The following is a 21,612-nucleotide window of genomic DNA, read 5'->3' as shown; positions in this document are numbered from 1 at the left end:
CGTTAGCAATTTAAATGTATATCGCTCCGCATATTAATATACGTATTCAGCTCAATCTGTTGTCATCTCATAATTTTTCATGAATGGAAAACTTTTTCGGTAAAAGTTTAGCAACAAGGGAGTCATTGGATTGCGGTGTACAGGGTATGCGAATAGCAGGTAGAGCCACAAAACAAAGCCAAAAACAAGTGTAAAACTAAATAAAACAAACAAACCAAATCCAAAATGATTTGCAGTTTCACATAACTGAAATAGTTTGTACAAAAATTTCCCTGCAAGCACCACACAAAATAAAGTTAAAGTTTCCAACTGTGGGCGTTTCAAAATCAACCTTGATTTGGGCAAAGCAGATGGCAAGGCGCCAAATGGCGCTCGATGCAAAGGTTGCAAAATTTACAACAACAAAAATTAAACCCGGAAAAGCGATAAAGCATGAGAAAGGGAGAGATAATAAATTGTAGCAAATCAATTTCAATAAACAATTCTTGGGTAAGCACAACTTGAATAAGAAATTATTAGGAATTGGAAATAAGAATTATAATTTATAAATTAGAAAAAAATGGAAATGTATATACAGCACAGTAACTACTTTTTAAAAATCTTCTGCGAAATGTTAAAGCACTCTATTTAATATAAAAATATATGTATTCTTCAATATGCCAAATTTATACATAGAACAATAATTAAGTTTTCCAAATTGCAATTGAATGCCAAATAAGAAATAGCAAACGTTCAAGCTAAAAATATGCAGGTTGCTTGAGGTTAAGAAATTCATAGATAATAAATTGTAGCAAATCAATTTCAATAAAAAAATTCTTGCGTAAGCAAAATTCGAATTCTTGTCTTAAAAATCTTTAGTTGTAACAACTTGCAAATATTTTTCTTTATAAATTCTAGAGTTCTCAGCTTCAATTCATTTCGAAGTGAGGAAAAAAATCGAAATGCCAGCAAAAGGCATTCAGGGTTAACGCATTTCCATGTTTGCCAGGAACTAACCAACGAATTTTTGCTAGTTTCATTCTTTTCTTTTCTCTTCTTTTTTTTATGTGTGGCGGTGCCCACATTTGATGGCCACTTTTTATGGAGCAAGGGCGGAAGGTAGGGGGGAGGAATCGGGAGCTTAAAGGTGCCGCACATGGCATGGGAGGAATCATAAAAATAAATGAAAAAGGTCACTTTGTATTGGTTGTGAGACAATTTAACACAGGCAAATGTGTGTGCAACTGTAATTTTTGTGCCGTCGCCGTTGCCGTCAGCAGCAGTAGCAACAATTGTGAAAGCATCTTTCGCTCACACCCCGCAGCAGATACCGCACACAATGTACGTACATCTGTATGTGTGTTACTATGTGGTAGATACATACACAGTAAATAGTTTCGGCTTGGACTTGATGTTAAGCTATGGATGGGGCAAATTGTTGGGGTGGTATCATATTGCCCTTGTTGTGTTTGTGGGCAAAAGTATTTATGTAGCTTCTTGTTGTTGTTGGTTTTTCATTTGTTGTGTAGTGTATACACACAAACACACACACACACACATTCGCATAGATTGGCAGACAAACAAACAGATACGCAACAACACCAAAAACACCCACACATTTAATCCTTAACAAAGCCCACACACATGTGGCCAAATGAACATGTTAAGTTTTCAACAGCCATAAATTATTTCTTTAACAGGCTCTCTGCTGTTGCTGCTGTTTTTTTTTTTTTTTGCTGTCCTACTCTGGTATATGTTAAACGATCCTAAATGAATATAATTTATTGTGGCCATTAGAACTGGTCATGGCAAGTGCCCTTATTCTATTTTATTCCGTCTGCCCAACACACGCAAATGTAATCCATAAACTGAGCCAGGGGGGGAAATATTTGGTGCAAGTATGACGAACGTGCTCTAAACTAAGATGTTCGGTAAGTAGCTTAGTAATAAAATTACAAAATATATAAACTATCAGTCAGTACTAAAAACTTACGTAAATCCACTTACGTGGATAAAGCTGCATGATTTTTATAAGAAGCTGAAGTTGTTGAAGCTTTTAGCATTATTGTAAGTATTAAATTTAATATCTTGTATAGGATATAGAGTAAAGAAATTATATTAGATGTATGTATTAACAATTAGAATAGTATTTGAATTTCATAAAATAACTGTCAGTCAGAATATTAATAGTACTCGACTGTGAGATATCTCTAACCCATTTTCAATAAAAGCAAGACAGTGCGGTATTATTATTAAAACATACTAAATAATATACCACAAAAATACTAAAATATTCCGAATGAAATACTACTTTCGAAATATACCATGGCGGCACAAAGTTAAAATACCCTTCTACTAAAGTAAAAATAGTAATAAAACTAATATTAACTTTTTAATATTAAATAAAAAAAATTCTAGAATCAAAATTCCTGAACCAAGATTTTTATTTAAAAACAACATTTTTACTGTGAAACTGTTAATTTAAAATCTATTTTTTTGTTTTAGGAATTGTTCAATCTGAAATTCTTGTTTTAAGAGTTTTCATGTAAGATCGAAGAGTTGTCAAGCTCAAGATTTGTATTCTAATGTGTAGAACGTTTTTTCCTCAGCGTAGTAAATTGTCTATCTCGACTTAAATATTGTTTTTCACAACAATCTTTATTAATAGGCTGACGTCGACAAATTAAATACAATTTAAAACACAAGCTCTGCTGTCGTCTTAGTAGGTGCGCGGAGCTGGAGGAATAGGTGCTACAGAGTCGTCCAATGTCTCGTCAATAACAGCGCGATATCTGATGGTGGCACAACCCTCATCCCCCTCCAAAAAGGTCATGGTATGCTTACGCCAATGCTCCTCAAATGGTTTCTTCTTTTGTCCCTTCAGAGGTGCGCCGTAATCGAACTCATCCAAACGCGTTTTGAAATCCTCTCGGGCATGAGAGCCGCGCGACTCTTTGCGATTCTCCATGGCGGTGATAATGTGCACCGCATTGATGAGCATATTTTGCAGCTCCAATGTCTCGACGAGATCCGTGTTCCACACTAAAGTTCTGTCATGCACTTTGATATCCTTAAATTGTCTGTACAGATCTTGGATCTTCTCGAGTCCCTCTTTGAGTAATGCGCCCTCTCGGAACACAGCCGCATGTGTGGTCATCGCACGCTGGAGTTGATCCCGAAGCTTTGCAGTTGGAATACAGCCGTCGGCACTGCGCAACTTTTTAAAGTTATCCATTGTCTCCTCCGTCGCACTCTCGGGCACATCGGGTGGCGTGTCGCCCGGGCAACTATTCTCGGCAATGTCCAAGGCGCAAGAGCGGCCGAAGATAATCAAATCGAGCAGAGAATTGGCGCCCAGACGATTAGCGCCGTGCACCGAAGCACAAGAAGTCTCGCCACAGGAGTAAAGACCCTCGACGATGTGCGATTCGCTCTCCTCGTCCACGGTAACCACACGACCCATGAAATCGGTGGCCACGCCTCCCATATTATAGTGCACAGTGGGCAACACTGGCACCGGATCCTTAGTCACATCCACCTTGGCAAATATCTTGGCAGTCTGCACAATGCCGGGCAAACGTTCGCGTATAATGTATGGATCAATGTGATGTAGCTGCAGGTGGACATGATCCTTCAAAGGCCCACAGCCATTGCCAGCCAGCACTTCCATGGTCATGGCACGAGCCACAACGTCACGCGAAGCCAGATCCTTGGCCTTAGGTGCATAGCGTTCCATAAAGCGTTCGCCTTTCGAGTTGATAAAGAATCCGCCCTCGCCACGCACGCCCTCAGTGATGAGACAACCTGCGCCATAAATGCCCGTCGGATGGAACTGCACAAACTCCATGTCCATCAGCGGAAGCTTGGCTCGCGAGACCCAAGCATTGCCATCACCAGTACAAGTATGGCCGGCGGTTGTGGAGAAGTAAACGCGACCACAGCCGCCGGCTGCGACAATCGTGTTCTTGGCAATAAACCGATGAAACGTGCCCTCATCCATATTCCAGGCCAAGCAGCCCACGCAGGCGCCATCCGCCATGATCAAATCGAGCACAAAGTAATCCACAAAGTAATTACACAGTTCGCCATACTTCAAAGTCTGTCCATACAGCGTGTGGATAAGTGCATGACCAGTGCGATCGGCCACCGCACAAGAGCGTGCAGCCACGCCTCCCTTGCCATAGTCCAAGGTCTGTCCGCCGAATGGCCGTTGATAGATCTTGCCATCCTTGGTGCGTGAGAAGGGCATTCCGTACTGATCCAGTTCGTAGACAGCCTCTTCGGCCTCGCGACACATGTAGTGAATGGCATTCTGATCGCCCAGCCAGTCGCTGCCCTTGACGGTGTCATAGAAATGATACTTCCAGTCGTCCTTGTTCATGTTCGACAACGCTGCATTCACGCCCCCTTGGGCGGCCACCGTGTGCGAGCGTGTGGGGAAGAGTTTTGAGAGCATCGCAGTCTTGAAGCCTTTGCGAGCCAACTCGAAGCCAGCTCGCATTCCAGCGCCACCAGCTCCAATCACAATCGCATCAAACTTGTGGTCGCACATCTCGTAATCGGACTTGGAATCCGAAACCCGAGATGAGTGCAACAAGCGTGTGGAACGCTGCACGCTGCCAAAGAATGTGTTTCGACATATTGGTAGCATTTTTAAGAGATGCATTGTTTGTGAATTGTATTTCAATATCTTTATTTATGTGTTTTATTTTATGTATTTCTAGTGGTGTCAAAACAAGTTTTTATACTTTCGACAACGACTCAAAGCAACTAGATTACACGATTATTTTTATTAATATGTCAACAGAAAATTGTGAATTTATTAACTTAAATAATAATAAATAAATATATATGGTAAATAAATAGTCTGAATTTTTATTAGAATTTTAACAGCAATCAATTTTCTTCAGTTTGACTTATTTGGTGCAAAAAGTTATACAATTAATATTAGTATTAAAATGTCAACATAACTTTAATTTTAATTATTATAGAGTTTTATCTGGCATTTCATTTTTAAATTTATCATTTTATGTAAAGTTACGTTTATGTCAATAATAAATTCTTCTATGTTGCTTGTTTCGTTGCGAATTAACGGATTTACTTATTTGTTTGCTTTACAAAAATATGAATTAAAAGCTGTTATGAGATGATACTAAAATAAGAACAGAAAATTATTTTTAAAAATATAGTATCAAATTAATCATTTTATTTTCAAGCTTTAATTAAATCGAAAAATTTGTTTTTTGTTGATACGTTAAATTTATATTCCGTAAAACGCTTAAGTCGCAGCTTAATTCTTGTAATCTTTTTATCATATTTAAGTTAAGGTTAAGTTGTCTGCATTTCTCCGACTCCAGTTGAAAAACTCTCGACTCCGATGAGCTGAGATCACCTTGTTGTTTCAGCTGTTGTTTGTGAAGTAACACCATTTCTAATATTAGTTACCATCGCAGTGGCGTGGCAGTCGAACTCTTTACCATTGGACCAACTAAAAGCTACATATTTCCACGAAAAATCCTCCCAGCGGCAATCGACGCGAACACAAAGACGAAGCGACGGCAACAGTAACAGCAATAACAACAGCAATAACAACAGCAACAACAATAGCAACAACAACGGCAACGGCGTCGGTTGCAAACAGTTGATTGTGAGGGCAAACAGTGAACCGTCATCGATGAGGGGCTGCTGTGGCGGGGTGGCAAAATATCTATGTACGCGAAGAGTGTAGCAAACCCGTAGTAGTCGTAGTCTTGTAGTCGTAGTCGGCGTTCAGGCCATGCCCATGTCGATCAGAGAGTAAACATACTTAAGCGAAACGAAAACACGAATTACACCGCTTTTTAGCCCGGCTCGGCCCGGCCAGACGAGGGCACAAGCAACATGCAATCCAAACAACGCAACCTAACTCATCGCCATATGCAAATGAGTCTGGCCCTGGTCTTCTCTGTGGGCAAATAGAGTGGTACTACAAACCGCCGCCAGGCATTAGGTAGGCAGATCCTAGGCACTGACAGGGCCAGAGAGCGAGAGGGGCGAGAGGTGAGAGGCAAGCGCAAGAAACGAAAGACTTGGAACACGAACTCTAACTCAAACTCTAACTCTAACACAAACTTAAACTTGAACTTGAGCTCTGTGCCATGGATATTCCCCGACGGCAATACTGCGTGCTACTACTAATTATTGCCCTCGGTCTGCCTGAAAGGACACTGCCGCCAATTGCCTGAACGAGCACAGGACGCACATACGAGCGTATGTTATGTGCACGCATTTCCGCGTGTTTGGTTTATGAGTTTACAACCTCTGCCTAATTGAGGCGGGGAAATTCGCTTAGGCCGGCCATAAATTCGAATTGTTTGCAAACACAAGCAGAAAGGATTTGCCATAAACTGGCACAAAACGTTCCTACAATACGGTGTGGTAAATATTTAGGGCAAGGTCGCGGCATAATGGATGCCGGCTTCCGCGTAGTCCGCGTGGCCACGAGGCACACATCGTCGAGAAGAACGCATAATAATAATGTCCTTTTTATGTTGCATATCCTTTCCGCTGAACTAGGTTGCACACAAGTTTTTATTAATGAACTCTGGGTTCGATGAGAACTCAACTGAATGAAGTGCTTAAACTCGATTCATCCGATATTCGTCTGTTAGATTAACTTCGCCTCACTGTCTATGCTCGACTCGAATCGAGTTACTTCACAGCACTTTTATCCATTTGATTTCTTTTTATTAAAATTTCATAGTTTGTTGATTCTTCTCATTTACTTCGTCGAGTTGTAGGCCTGCAGCCATAGCTCTGTTTACCTTTCAGCGCCATAGTCTGATCAATATTTTTCTCCTCCAATCCCTTCCCCCAACTCACCAACTCTGCCGGTCCATTGACACGCGGCGGCAACTTGAGAAAGAGCGAAACATTCAGCGAAACGTTTGACCAGGCGCGTGATCTTCAAAAACACGAACAAGCTATAAATAATTTCCAAATACCATAGAAACAAAAGTCATATTAATGTCTTGTAGACTTGCTTGCAATGATTTTCTTTCTAATCTCACAAAGTTTGCTTTCGTTTTTTAGGCAGTTAAAATCTGAACCGGATCTTGGGATATTTTTTATTTTGGTTTTACTACAAATAATACAGATAAAAAGAGCTATATATTTAATTGTTCTATTTCATATTTAAACTCGGAATTTTTAATAAAATAAAATCAAAATGCTGTTCTTTACTTATTTACTTCACTTTTTAACATTGTATTTTCCTTTCAATTAAATTTGTGCCACGGATAATCAATGAAAAGAGTTCTCAAATCGACAGCCAAATGCAATCAATATGTGTGAAATCTGAAATCGGTGTTGCTCCCATTGAATTGAAGAAGAGTAAATTCATTTGCAAATACTCAATTGAATGACACTCACTGGAGTTGTAAACATGTTAGCATATCATAACCAAATCAAATTGGGTGCAAAATTTCAGGTGATGTAGTACTTTAACCTCACTATTCAAGCTTCAATCGATATATATATTTTTTTAGGTCTTGGCTTGGTTTTGTGGTTAAATGTTTACAGCTCAAAATTCAACTGAAAAATTAAAAAAACTAAAAAAAAACTAGAAAAAAATATAAAAACGTGTAGAGAAAAATGCTGGAAGCGGCAAACCAGTTTTAGGTACAGACAACAGGCCAACAACAAACAAACAAAAATCGCCGTGGAAAAAATATACAATGTTTTAATTGGTTGTGCAAACAAAAGCACAAAACGAGCGTCTAAACAAATCGAATCCACTCAGACATCGGTTCACTATGTAGGTCCGCAGCAAAAGTTGTACACACGGCTCTCTATCATAATCTCGGCAAACACCTTGCATTTAATCACTGGCGCATGCAAAGCTCGACGAGGAGGAACTCCTCAGGATATGATTGTTGCCTAAGGCCCACTTCGTAGTCTCAGTGTTAGGAGGTCAGTCATCGATCACGTTCGAACACATTGAACGTTCTCATGAATGATATTCAAAATTCGAGACTGAGACCTAAAAACCGGAATCTGCGTCTTCTACCTGCTGCACACTGTACTGTGTGTGCGAGCGAGAGAGCGTGCGCTCGCCTTCTCACACTTGAACTGTTAGAAGGTGTGGCTAAGCGATCGATACGTTGCGCTTCACAGGGCGCAAGAGCGAGCGAGATGGCCAGATTGCGGCATATGACGTGCATCGACAATGGCTGAGAAAGAGTTGAATCAGCCATTGAGCCAAGCGGGCAAACAATATGGCTTGGCCAGCACAGCACATCACAGCAGAGCAGAGCAGGTTGGCCAAAGAGAAATAGAGGCAAGCATCGAGCAAGCGAGCATCAATTGTTAAAAGCAAGCGCGGCTTGTGATGGTTGAAAAAATTAGCACCGATCGTCGATCATTAGCTCGGGAACGGTGGCAACGCAAACAACGCAACGCACTCGATCGGCGGCCCGAAATTCGACAACGAATTTAACGACGGCAACTCGCAAGATTCCCAACTAACATCGGTGATAGAGTTATACTCTATAACATAAAATATACTTTTGATAGCGGCAAAAACATTTGTGAAAAGAAAATTGATTATTGTGTCCAGTGTGTGCTCAAGTGTGTGATCTGCAGATCACAAATATTAACAAATTGATCTGATTACTCAAAGGATTACTAGATTCGAAAACAGCGGTGTAAACCTTGGAATATTCTTTTAAATATGTAAGTTCAATTCAAGATTGTGGTTTTAATACATTTACCAGAAATTTTTTAGGGCTACTCAAACTTTAATTTCTTATGAAATGAACTTAAATATGTGAAATAAAAAATACAAGTTATTTTAATTATTTTATTTATTTAAGTTATGTTCAACTATGCAAGACGTGAATAAATTTCTTAAGAACTTAGCCTAATAATGTAAAATAATATTAAAATTATTATTTTTCATATTTAGGTTACGTTTCCAAGAAATTTATTCAAAACTTGTCTAGTTGAAAATAACTTTCTTATCTCAGAAAATGCAGGATTATATAGGAATATATAGATAAAGTATTTTAATGTAATGTAATGCATATTTAATTGTAAAATAAATAATTGAATTAATTCTCATATTATTTCTTTCTTTCGAGTTTCTAAGCAGTCTAATAAAGAAATATCTCTTCATTTTTCTTTCTCGACTTAAAACAATTAACGTTTTTTCAATTTTTTCTGGCAGTATAAGTATATTAGAGAAAAAATAATTAATTTCTTGACACATTTAAACTATCTGACATTATTTTGCATGATTAATATTAAGATTTCTTTAGCTTAAAATCTGTAGAGTAGGGATATATATTGGTAAATATATATATATATATATATATATATATATATATATATATATATATATATATATATATATATATATATATATTCTCTAAGCCAACAATTGAATAAGTTTCTATTGAAAGTTTCTACTGCGAGCTCTCTCTTAACTTATTCCATATTAAAATAGTTCTGCATTAAATTGATGCAATCAAATGATTGTGTTAGTTTTCATTATGCATAAACATATTGAGGTTGCACTAATCAAAATGTAGAATAAAAACAATATTTGTGTATGTGACTAATTAATCATTAATTATACAACACAGCTTACGACTGTCACAATTTATTATTACAAAACATATTAGTTTAGATAATTTGTATTTGGGATAAATATGTTTATTTAACAAAGAGCTTATTAAACATATAAAAACAATATCCTGAAAGCCGAACAATAAATGTAAATGAGCAAAGCTAATTTAGAAGTTAATCATAGGCATGACACTGCAGATTTCAGTTGGCATTCTCTGTGTTATTGTGGGTTTTATTATAATCATTTTATTTTATGCAAATTAACAATTGTCCAGCCTATTTAAACAAACGTGTGAAAATCAAACATTAAATCCAAATACTGTCCCAAAGCGCCAAAATTCACAAAACACAAAATTTGACACCCAAATCTATTCAACACTTCCCCCGAAAAAAAGAAACCCAGCAAGTGACAAAAACTCATATTAATGATCCTAATAATAACTCTAATAATATAAAACAGCAGCCCACGCGACTCGCAGCCTGAGCTGAACAAAAATGTTCACACGCAAATTAGGAGGGACATAAGAATTTGCTTGTGCCGCAGGCATTTTAATCGGCAACAACAACCGAAACAGCGGGGACCAACACAATTGGCCAGCAACAGAAGCAGCAACAGAAGCAGCAGAGCCAATTACGACGCATGTGAAAATTATCCTATTAAATGCGAATCAAAAGAGCCAAGGAATTTTCGCCCACACTTTAGCATTGCCTCAAGCCAATACCCCAACCCCCATCCCCATCTCCCCTCCTGAGGCGACGAGCATCTCAGTTTAGTACTTGACAAATGCTTACTAATTAATTACAGTTTGTACAAAATTTTAGTAAGCATCTCATAAAGTGCGTCTATCAGCAGCAGCGTCGCTTGCTGCTTGCGAGAAGTGTGCAGAAAACAAAAGTGTGATAACTGCCACGCCCACTCGCTGTGTTATATTTTTTTCGAAAGGAGTTGACCCACGCGTAGCCCTTTCTGTGACACTCGTGATTATTGCGCCTGTGATCCACAAACAGGCAGAGGGCTAAATTTAAATTGAGTTTATTTTTATGTAAACTGAAGTGTGAAATTTAGCAAATCTGTTTAATCGCCGTCGACGATAAGCTACCTACCAATGCCAATGCCAATGCCAATACCACCCGCCAGCAAAGTCCTTAACAGGTGTGAACTCCTGTGTGCGCGTTGCACGAATTGCGAAATGTGAAATGCCAAATTATCGATACTTCGTGCCAATTTCCGAACAGGATACAAAGCTAAAAGTTTTGCAGCGGCAATTCAGCAGCAATAAAGATAAGCATTGAAGCCTGTCACAGACACGAATTTGCCAAGTGATTTTTTGGGTACTTTTTTGTATTTAGTCTATCTTGCGATTCATTCGAAAAGGTGTTGATAAAAATAAGCTTAAATACATAATGGGTGAGCGTGCGTAGCAAACACAATTTCCATATTATAAATGCCCTCAGTTAGAGTATTTGAAAATGGTCTGAGTAAACATCAAAGTCACGAAATCATTCAAAAATCAACAATCAGCAGCGAATGTATTTCGGAGGGAAAAAGTCCAACCCAAACCCAAACCGTCATGGCAGCCATCAAATGTTAAAGTTAAAGTACATAGACGCACACACGCGTCCACACACACACACACACACACACACAGAGAACGTGTACACACACTCACACACAGACATGCGTAGTCAGACAACATACAAAAACAGCTTTTCATTAAGCCCCTCAGTGATGGAACGTTGTGCTCCACTGTGATATTCATACAGCATACAAGACGAGAGCACACACAAAGCATGTATCACGAATTGAAATACGTCCAATAACACACACACACACACATGCATATCATACACATATGAACATATAAAAATCAGCTTAGTTTGAATGGAAAATTTAATAACTTTCCCAAAAACTAATTTTAAAATAGAAATTTGTTTGCATCGAACAAGCAGAAACTTCAAAAAATGAATTAAAGTTTCCATGTGCGTAAGAAATTCGTCTCATGAGAATCTGATAATACTTAATCATCTCGTTCATTTAAAAAGCGATTCGAGTGCATCGTCCTCTGCTTGATCAGCTGATTGAATCACGATCAGAGGAATTCCTGTTCTTTCAGTGGCAATAAATTAAATTTATGACAAATGGAAGACACATTTTACGGGCAACATTTTAATGCCTTGTTCAGGCCAACTATGGACGCATTCAATTGAAATTTGACAAACAGTTTAATCAAAAGCCAACGAAGGTTTTGGGGATACCAGAACAATATTCGAAATTATATAATCTTGCTCAATCTCCTCGCTCGAAATGGGGGAGAATGCTCTGGCCATTTGCTACTACAATGGTAAAACGCGTCGGCATTTCAAGTCCAATTTCGTAGCACAATAAAAGTAAACAAAACAATTAATACATTTTGTTAATTTATGATTACAAAACATTGCGAGAAACACTTTCAGTGCCAGACCAGAATTTAGACATCACCAAGCAGTTTTTAAGCGTTCTACCTTTTCTTCCTTTCCCGCTCCCACATTTACAATCCAAGAGTCTCAGGTTGAGGTAGCAAGCGATGAAGTAGTGGCAGCGGTTGCTGGCCCGGAGTAAACAGAGGTGTTTGTTGCTGTTGCCACGGCCATAAATAAAAAGGGTGCCCGCTGTTTATGGCCAGCCAGTCAGCCAACCAGCCAGTCAGCCAGCTAGCCAGCATCCAGCTTCATTTTGTTGGCCGAGGTTCAAGACCTGAGCATGAGTCGCAGTCGGTGTCGGAGTTGAAGTTTGAATTGGAGTCTCAGGCATGGCTAAAGTGTGCAATATAATTAAAAGCCGACAACAGACTTGGACGGGCATTCTTCTAATGCGCCTGGGACAGTGCTGTAAACGTATAAATAAAGTGCCGGCGGGTCAACCTTCTTTGATGTAAAACCCAACCAGTGCCAATCCCAATGCATGAACTCTGCATTCCAATAACTCGCATTTACTTTATATGCCAAGTGACTGCGTGAACTCCTCTACTACCTAACAAATAAACACAGCTATTGAAAATTATTGAGCCAGTTTAATTGCTGTAAAACTGTAATTAACTAAGGGCACTAAGAAATAGTTTGGATTCTTGTGTTATTAGCTTATAGTATAATCTGTAGTTAATGAGAAAAGATTAATACAAATGTTTCGATTCTATTTTTCTAATTTTCAAAGGACCTATTTTGGGTAATATTTTAATTTATTAAGATCACTTTAATTATAGTTTTTTTTAACTTAATTTAATGTTTAGTTGCTCTGCGCAGAAGTAACAAAATAAAAATTCATTTAATGTTTTTCTGCATTTTTAAAGAATAAAAAAATTTTCATTAAAGTTCTACTAACGTATATTAAAGTGTCAATAATTGAAATGTTTCGGTTAGTTAGTATTTCAAATTGTGTTGTTAGTGTGAGCATGAAATAAAAATTCATCAAAATGCTTTCGTCTCTTTTGATGCATTTCTCAAGATTAAAAATTTAAGTTTGTTAAAATCAATTGCATTATAGGTTTATTAACTTACTGTAATGTGTAGTTAGTTAAAGTAAAAAATTTAAGTTAATAAAAAAAATAAAAGTTCAAGATAATTTAGTAAAAGCTTGTTTTTTGTTTTATTATTAAAACTGAAACTACTTATATACATTTTCGAATTTATAATTACTTTTCTAGTATAATAATGATAACAGATGTGCAATAAATAGTTCCTTTTTTATTACATTTAAGATTACAAATGGAAGTTGATTTTTTTATGACTCCCTTGCGAAACAGATGAGTTAATAAAACAGTTCGCTAACCCATTTGCCGTGTTCTCTTTTTACAGCAGACATGACCACATCACATATCTTGTCCGCAGTGGATCCGACAACGGGACTTAATGGCAATGTGTCGGCGGCAGGAGGAGCTGGCGGTGGCTCGCCACAGCACGCCACGCACAATGGACACGGACACGGTGGAATGTCTGGTGTTGGCGGTGTGGTGGCCATGGCCTCGGGAGTCAGCGGCGGCGGCGTCGGAGGCAGCGGCAATGGACATCGCATTGCTGGCGGCGCTGGCAGCCCGAATGAACTGGATCGCAATCTGCGTGTCTCGCTGGACGATCGAGAGCTGTGGCTGCGCTTTCAGAATCTAACCAACGAGATGATCGTCACCAAGAATGGCAGGTGGGTTGTGAATCATTAGCTCGTTGCCCGTTGCCTGTTGCTTATTGCTTTGTGGCCCTTCTTCAGACACCCAAAACGTGTTAAATGGAAGTTAACGTGGCCAAAGACGATTGCGGCGCATTTTGTTTTCCTATGCAAATTGGCAATGAGGTTTTTTTTCTTGCTCTTTTTTTTGCGCTTTTGTTTTTTTGCTGCAATGATTTTTCATTTGGTGCTGTTTGCACCTTATAATGAAGCGTTAACGTTTCTGAAGCTCTACATACACATATATTCAGCTATAGCTATGTATATACCTCGATATATATACAGAGGTCTCTACGCGGTATTTATTTACATGCGAGCGTTTGTCGAAATAACTAAAAATATTTATTTACCCACATGTGTGTGTATGTGTGTGTGCGAAACGCGCTTAGAACTTGTACTTAAACGTTCCTTGCCCCGCTCTCTACCCCTCTCTCTCTCTCTCTCCCTCTCTCTCTGTCCCTCTGAGCACTCTACTCTCGGGGCAGGTGCTAATTAACGCGGCTCGGCAACAGCCGCCATCTTGTACTAATTGTTGTGGAACAGTGCGCGGACGGCGCGTTTCAATATTTGTCCGAAACCGACGACGTCGGCATCGGCATCGACAGAGAGTTGAAGACGGGGGAAAAGAGAGAGAGAGAGACGAAATCCCAAGCAAGCAGAGGCCTCTTTAGAATCTGGGCAAGGGCAATGGCAAACACACACACACATACACACACACACATACTCATAGCAAAACAACAAAGTAGCTAAGCAAACTGAACAAATGGAAATGATTTTCGGTTCGGACTCTTTGCCTTTGGCTCTGACCATCGGTGCATAGAATATTCATTTGCCTTTGACTGTTATATAACTGTTCAGTTGCCATTAACTTCACTTCATCTCTCTGTCTCTTTCTTCTCTTTCGCTCGCTCTCTATCTTGCTCTGCTTCCCACTGCAGGCGAATGTTTCCGGTTGTGAAAATCAGCGCCTCCGGCTTGGATCCGGCTGCCATGTATACGGTTTTATTGGAGTTCGTGCAAGTGGACACCCATCGCTGGAAGTACGTCAACGGAGAATGGGTATGTCTGAGCAGTTCAAGAATTATTGAACGAATTCAAGAGCAGCTCATAAAAACGATGACAAGATTTTCACATTCATTTCAATGTCATGATTTTTCATCCTCATCATGAATTTTTTTATTCATTTATTCTGGAATTAATGGTTAAATGAAAAACGAATAATTATTATATTCGTGTTTGTCATTTCGTTAAATGAGTTGCTTTCAACATATTTCACTTTATTGACCACGTTTGTGTTTAAACATATGTTTATATTCTGTGCATTTAAATTGTTTTTTCCAACGTCGAAGAGCTCGATTGCAAAATATCAAAATTAATATACGCGTTTAAACATGTCTGATTTGATTAACAGACTATGTCCATTAGCTAAAAATAGATTAATCTATTTTGGTGTTTATGAATATTAATTTGAAAAATTTGCTGCTAATAATTATTAACATAAATCACAGAAATTAGCAATGAAAAACATTAGCGATCAAATATAACTTATTCAAAAGTATTTTAAGCTTCTAAAGTAAAAGCCAAACGATGAAAATATTTGTTGAATTTCTGACAATTGTTAATGTGTTGATATAATAATGAAGATTAATCTGTTTCATAATTTAAATATCGGAATATTTTTCAATTATTTCTTGTCTTTTATTAGAAAGAAAATACTACGAAATTCAATATGCAATAAGAATATTTATCATAAGATATTTAAATCATTTCTTGTCTCTTTTACAACATATCAATAGGTTCCCGGCGGCAAGGCAGAAGTTCCTCCCTCCAATCCAATATACGTGCATCCGGAGTCTCCCAACTTCGGTGCACATTGGATGAAGGAGCCAATCTCATTTGCAAAGGTCAAGTTAACCAATAAGACCAATGGAAACGGACAAGTGAGTAACAACTTTCTCAATTATGAACTCCTATTTATAACTCCCATTTTATTTTATAGATCATGTTAAATTCGCTGCACAAATACGAACCGAGAGTACATCTCGTTCGCGTTGGTTCCGAGCAACGTCATGTGGTCACCTATCCGTTTCCGGAGACACAGTTCATCGCTGTGACTGCATATCAGAACGAGGAGGTCACCTCGCTCAAGATCAAGTACAATCCCTTTGCCAAGGCCTTTCTCGATGCCAAGGAGCGTCCCGACACGCTCTATCCTCACGACACCCACTACGGCTGGTTAATCCCACCGCCCACACACTACACAAGCGCCGCTGCAGTCGCTGCTCCACCACCGCCGCTGCCCATGAGCCAGAGCCACAGCCTGGTGGCCCCTTCTCCCACATCCTCCTCCTCCCCGTCCGCCTCCTCGGCAGCCGCTGCGGGCAGCTGTGATCGCTATGGTCGCTCGTTGTCCACTCGCAGTGCGGCGCCCAATCGCAGCACACCTTATAGCCGACCTCGTGTGGTCTCCGCCGGCTCCAATGGCAGTGCGGGCAATGCGTCCTCCTCGTCGCCGCAGCCACCGTCGGCACCGCAGACGCCCACCAGTCTGCAGTCCTCGATTGGCGCAGTCAGCAGCAGCGGCGGCGGCACCAACACCAGCGCTGGCGGCGTCGCTAGCATCGTCAGCAACAGCAGCAGTGGCGGTGGCTTCACCAGTTCCTATTCGCAGTCGAGCTTCATGCCCGTGGAAGCGTCGACGCCTTCAGTGTTCCCCTACCCGAGCAGCTGGCAGAGCAACAGCTACAATTGGAGCTCGAGCAGTGTGCCAGGTCCCATGCCCATCAACGTCTGCAGTCGCGGCCAAATCTGTAAGTTCCCAGCTACAGCTCCTACTTATTTATTTATTTTTATACCCACTACCCATAGGGTAGAAGGGTATTATAGCTTTGTGTATCTCACAGTCGAGTACACTCGACTGTAGCTTTCTTACTTGTTTTGATTGTTGACGTACTAACGACACTACTATCGAGTGGTCCGAGGACAAAAGAAAATAATATTTGACCAGCATGCGTTAATCGGAAACTGCGAACAATTAATAAGACATTGGACAACTAATGAAGTAAACTAAAAATATGTATACAGATAAAATAACTAAATACAAGATATCGTAATATTCAGAGATGCCACAGAAATCACAAGTGATTTGGGAAATCAACAAAAGTCAAACCACTGTAAAAAGGGATTTGTGGCTCCTAAAAATGCAGTCGAAGTAAAATTCGAGTGAAATTTTTTTCTATGGCACCACTGAATAACCTTTTAAGCTGAGGAATAGATATACTAAAGCAAATTAGTGTTATTGAGATAATTCCCACATAAAATACGGAACGGCTTAGTAGTTCTACGTGAAATGAAAAGAAGTAGGAAATTCCTAAACGTACTGAACTGAACAGCAGAACTAATTTGGTTTAGTAGTTTAATGATTAAATTGGTTTAATGATTATATATTATAAATATATATAATACTTATTTCTCTTACTTTGCAGCCACTCACAATTCGCCTTCTCCCACAAATGGTTCGCCAAGCTACACAACTCCCTCGCCTGGCTATACCATTCATCACCTGACCCCCCATAGCCATCAGTACAACATGTCGCAGTCAGATCTTTATGCCAGCGGATCGACAGCTGCCTCGAGTTCGCCTCAAACCTATGTGGCTCCTGCCCATCAAGTCTACCATCCCACGCCCACCTCGCCCAGTCATCAGCTGTACACAAATGTGCTGAATGGGCCTACAGCGCTGAGTTATCCGACCAGTGGCTGGCACAATGGATCTGGGGCGGAATACGGATTGTATCAGAATGCAGCGGCTGCCTATTATCAACCGGAGTATATACCACTTGAGATTGGGTAAGTGATCGATCGATTGTGGATCCATGATACATTCAATTAACACGCTAAAGTAGCTATCAATGATTGCACACACTCTTCGACTATGCAGCTATGCCACACACCCGCTGGAGCCTGTGGACGTCAGCAAATCGTTGGAGTCACAGCAGCCACAGCAATCCGCCATGGAGCACAACTCGGTCATCACATTGGAATGCGCCTCCAGCACGCTAAAGTCTGCTGCTCACCACCACAACGAGATAAAATTGGAATCCCTGGAGCAGAGCGTGGCCAGTGTCGCAGTCCCAGTGGCCAGTGCTGTGGCCACCGGCGTGCCCACGTCTGTGGTGCAGACAGCGGACACCTGGACACCGCTGACGCCACCGCAAAGCACGCTGCAGTGAAGCAGTCAATCAATCGATTGACTAGCATCATCATCATCCCACAGCCCTTAGACGCATGACCATGATCCCTAAGCGAAAGCTACTTAACCCCGATCGCACAAGTTAGTTATAAAGAATTCTATGATGTAGTTACTCCACTAAGTGTCTGCGTGAGTATGACAAGTAATTGTAAATTTAGCAAAATGTTTCTTTTTAAACACTTATTTTATTGTAAACTTCCACTGTGGCCTTCCAATGTATTTCAATTAAATTACTCTATAAATACATACATTATTATTGTACAAACAACATTCGATGATTATATTCAATATATTTTTAAATACAGTGAAATCTTTGTGACCATACTTCCAAAAGAGTTAAATATGTTTGCAAATCAAACAAGTCTCGCACAAAAAGGTTTCCGACAGAGGAACGAGTGCGCTTTATAAAGTTGTCTGCTAAAAGAAGTCTCATGAATATGTTATGTATAAGTATATTCTAAAATTCTAACAAATATGTTAAATATTAATCATTATTTAATAAATAGTTTGTGAATTGAGATTTAATTGAAGTCATTCAAGTAATAATATGCATAATATCAGTATACTGAATACACCTTTCGGTATCTTTTACTATTTTTTCGGAATATTAATTTGGTATAATTTTAAAATATGATTTTCTTAAAAATTGTAATTCGGACAAACTCGACTGTAGCTTTCTTTTTTATATATATTTAAAACACTTACTATTACATATCGAGGTATTATCATTATAATTATCAATAATTGATATTGTGTTTAGATAGTCTGTCAGTATAGAAGTGTTAAATTGCCGTTTGCAAATTAAAATTTAATTCCCATATATTTTACACAATTTGCGTGAATTACCCCGTCTTATACCAATTGCTTAAACGTAAATATTTTTAATAATTAATAATTGTAATTATTATAAAAATCATATTTATATCATAGATAAAATCTTAGGTAAACTATGAAGCCTGTTTGTAAGATGACCTGCTGTAAACACCAAACATTGCACAGGTATAAGTATTGAAATTCCTGGAAGTATATTCATTCGTGTAAGGAAAATATAAATAGTTCAGTAAAAGCATTCTCGCTTGTTGTTTAAAGTTCTACTTCAAGTTAGCCAACTGTCTTGCTGCATTGGTCAAGTTATTTGAAACTTTCCCCCTGGCAATCGATCTGCAGGACTATTTAATATTTATGAAGCCATAGTTAATAAAGGAGAGGAGAGAGCAAAGCTTCGGAGTGATATTGTAAACGCACTAAACAACTGCATGCTTGCCATTAATTAAGATTGAAATGCGGATGTGAATGGGGATGGGGATGGAAAAAGCGTATGCGGGACTTGACTGTAGCTCAAGACAATAACTGACAACAACCAAGGCAGACAAGGAAGTTGCGCTAACAAAACACAAAATAAAGTTTATCTTTAGTTCGTTTAGCTAAACTTAGAAGGTGGATGAGCCAAAGGAGCATTCATGTTGGCCTATGTTAAAACTTGCGCTTAACTTCTCTGGCCACTCACGTTGAAACAATCGAGACCAGCAGCATGACAGAGGAGGAGGAGGAGGAGGAAGGGGTGCTGCCTGCTGGCCGCAAAAGTGTGCTCCTGGCGGCAATCTGGTTGTGTCAGAGGCAGAGACCCAGAGACCTAGAGACCAGAGTAATTCATGAGGCAATGAACACAAAATGCACCACAAAGCAACGTGATGATAATGAGTTGAGAATTGCACGAAGCAAAGTGGAGGCAAGGCAAGTGAAGGCGAACCGTGTATGTAAACTTGCAGTAGACAATTGAATGTGCCACCATTACAAATGTTCCAGCTGTCAGAGAATCGCTGGACATCCACACCCACCCACACACTCACACACACACAGATAATAGATTGCCCATTGTCCAGCTGGAGTATAATTAAAAAGACATGCCACAATCGTTTGCAAAAAGGAATGCACTTTAGCAAGGCGCCAGGTTAGAAAATCCACGTACGTAGATAGAAAAGAGGGCAATTGGCATTTGGCACTCACCTGGTAGTCCATTGAATTGCCGTAGCCCATGTGATTGCAGGAGCACGAACAATGCTTGATATGTTGCTCGAGCTCATCGTCGATGCTGGCGCCACCTAGCGTCAGTGCATGACCATAACATGCGACGTTCAAATCCTGATGATATTTGACTTTCGCACGTTCCCATTCTCCCTTTCCTTTGTGGTAATGAGACTCGTTTGTCTGCTGCTGCTGCTGCTGCTCTGCCAGCTGATTTGTGGCTGCTGTCATGCTCATCATGGCAATCGGCTGGCCAATAATCTGTTGCTGCTGCTGTAACTGTTGTTGTTGTTGTTGGTGTTGCTGTTGGTGGTAATCCTTGGTGCCCATGCCCATGGCCACATCTGCGCCAGCATCCAGCGATGTAGACTTGAATATGCGTGTGGATTGCATTGGCCGCGTTCGACTGGGACTTGGACTGGGACTGTGACTGCGACTCCGACTGTTACTGTGACTCTCTTGCGCTGTTACTGTTAAGCTGCTTCCGCGTAAGAGCGTGCGCTCAAAGCTCTTGGGCCTGTGAAAAGCTTCGTACGCAACAGTTTCGCAACCATTCTGCTCGACAACTCTCTGCTGTGGCCTCATCGACCCACCAGTTGCTGTGGCAGCAGTAACAGCCGAGCTGGCGGCCGTTAACATCATGCTAAGGCGCAACAGCTCATTGGAGTCCGCCGCCGGCAATGGGACACTACACGAGCCCGTCTCTGTGGCGCTGTCCAATGCCTCCGACTCCAGCAGCTCCGCATTGGGTTCATCCGAGTTGCTGGACTCCAATTCACTAAGCTGCTGCTGCTGCTGCTGTTGCTGGAGTCTGGCGCGTTGTCCTATAATAGAGGCTGCTGTGGAGTTGGCGCCATATTTCCAGTAGGTTTTGTTGGTGCCCACAATGCGCTGCAACTGCGGCAAGTTGCCTGCCGTTGGCGTTGTGTTGTTGCTGCTGTTGTTATGTTGCCGCTTCTGCCGTTCCATCTGCTGCAGCGTCTTGAATGTCTTCCGCACGGGTTGCGTGTGATGCAGCGTGGCACAGCGTCGCATCGGCGGCGGCGTATAAACTGGCGACACGCTGTAGCTATGCGAGTACCTTGAGGGGGACAGCGAACCACTTGACTTGGCACCCACTAGCCGCGCCTTCAGCTTCTTGCCAAAGCCAGCTCCGCCTCCTCCGCCGCCTGTGCGAGGTGACAGCGAGTGAGCGGAGAGCGAAAGTGCACGCGTGAATTTTAAACGCGCTCCACTCGCCACACTCGCTGCGGACTGACGCTGAGCGGCAATCAGCTGGCACTCATCGATGGTGGGCAGCTTCAGCAGATGCGGATGCAGTTGCGCATAGGCCAACGATGGTTTGGCTCCCGCACTGAGCACGCTGGCATTGTCGCCTCCACCTGTTGGCAGCGGCGGCTCGAAGAGATTCTTTTGGCTGAGCGCCAGAAACTCCTTTTGTTCCTCCTCCTCGAGCGCCTTCAGCGCACGCAAATCCCACTCACCGGAACTCATGGTCAGCCAGCAGGATGCGACAGCCACTGACGGCACAGAGTATCATCACTTCACTCTCACT

General features: G+C 40.6%; 3 protein-coding genes across 6 annotated transcripts; 1 reads left to right on the top strand and 2 right to left on the bottom strand.

The window, feature by feature from the left end:
- Window positions 1-2,613: 2,613 nt before the first annotated feature.
- Window positions 2,614-4,717, bottom strand: LOC117572467 (succinate dehydrogenase [ubiquinone] flavoprotein subunit, mitochondrial). The gene has a single exon (XM_034255314.2). It carries the CDS (start codon window positions 4,643-4,645, stop codon window positions 2,699-2,701), a length of 1,947 nt encoding a protein of 648 aa, XP_034111205.1. The 5' UTR covers window positions 4,646-4,717; the 3' UTR covers window positions 2,614-2,698.
- Window positions 4,718-7,216: 2,499 nt separating this feature from the next.
- LOC117572466 (T-related protein) lies at window positions 7,217-18,454 on the top strand. Of its 4 annotated transcripts, XM_052005871.1 has the most exons (8): window positions 7,218-7,447; window positions 7,540-8,691; window positions 13,417-13,756; window positions 14,719-14,839; window positions 15,577-15,720; window positions 15,780-16,590; window positions 17,266-17,629; window positions 17,721-18,453. In XM_052005871.1, the coding sequence occupies exons 3-8, from the start codon at window positions 13,422-13,424 to the stop codon at window positions 18,010-18,012; spliced, it is 2,067 nt and encodes a 688-aa protein (XP_051861831.1). In that variant the 5' UTR covers window positions 7,218-7,447; window positions 7,540-8,691; window positions 13,417-13,421; the 3' UTR covers window positions 18,013-18,453. The 4 variants fall into 4 exon arrangements, with proteins under 4 accessions (XP_034111202.1, XP_034111203.1, XP_051861831.1 ...); XM_034255311.2 differs by having other exon boundaries at window positions 7,217-8,691; window positions 13,420-13,756; window positions 17,721-18,454; XM_034255312.2 differs by having other exon boundaries at window positions 7,217-8,691; window positions 17,686-17,861.
- On the bottom strand, window positions 18,131-21,551 carry LOC127565013 (uncharacterized). The gene is made up of 3 exons (XM_052003547.1): window positions 20,400-21,551; window positions 20,040-20,336; window positions 18,131-18,157 (listed from the first exon to the last, which is right to left on the bottom strand). The coding sequence occupies exons 1-3, from the start codon at window positions 21,549-21,551 to the stop codon at window positions 18,131-18,133; spliced, it is 1,476 nt and encodes a 491-aa protein (XP_051859507.1).
- Window positions 21,552-21,612: the final 61 nt, after the last annotated feature.

Source organism: Drosophila albomicans, chromosome 3 (assembly GCF_009650485.2).
Source record: "Drosophila albomicans strain 15112-1751.03 chromosome 3, ASM965048v2, whole genome shotgun sequence".
NCBI lineage: Eukaryota > Metazoa > Arthropoda > Insecta > Diptera > Drosophilidae > Drosophila > Drosophila albomicans.
The sequence above is the reverse complement of the archived record's forward strand: the minus strand, read 5'-3'. Positions and strand labels throughout refer to the sequence as shown.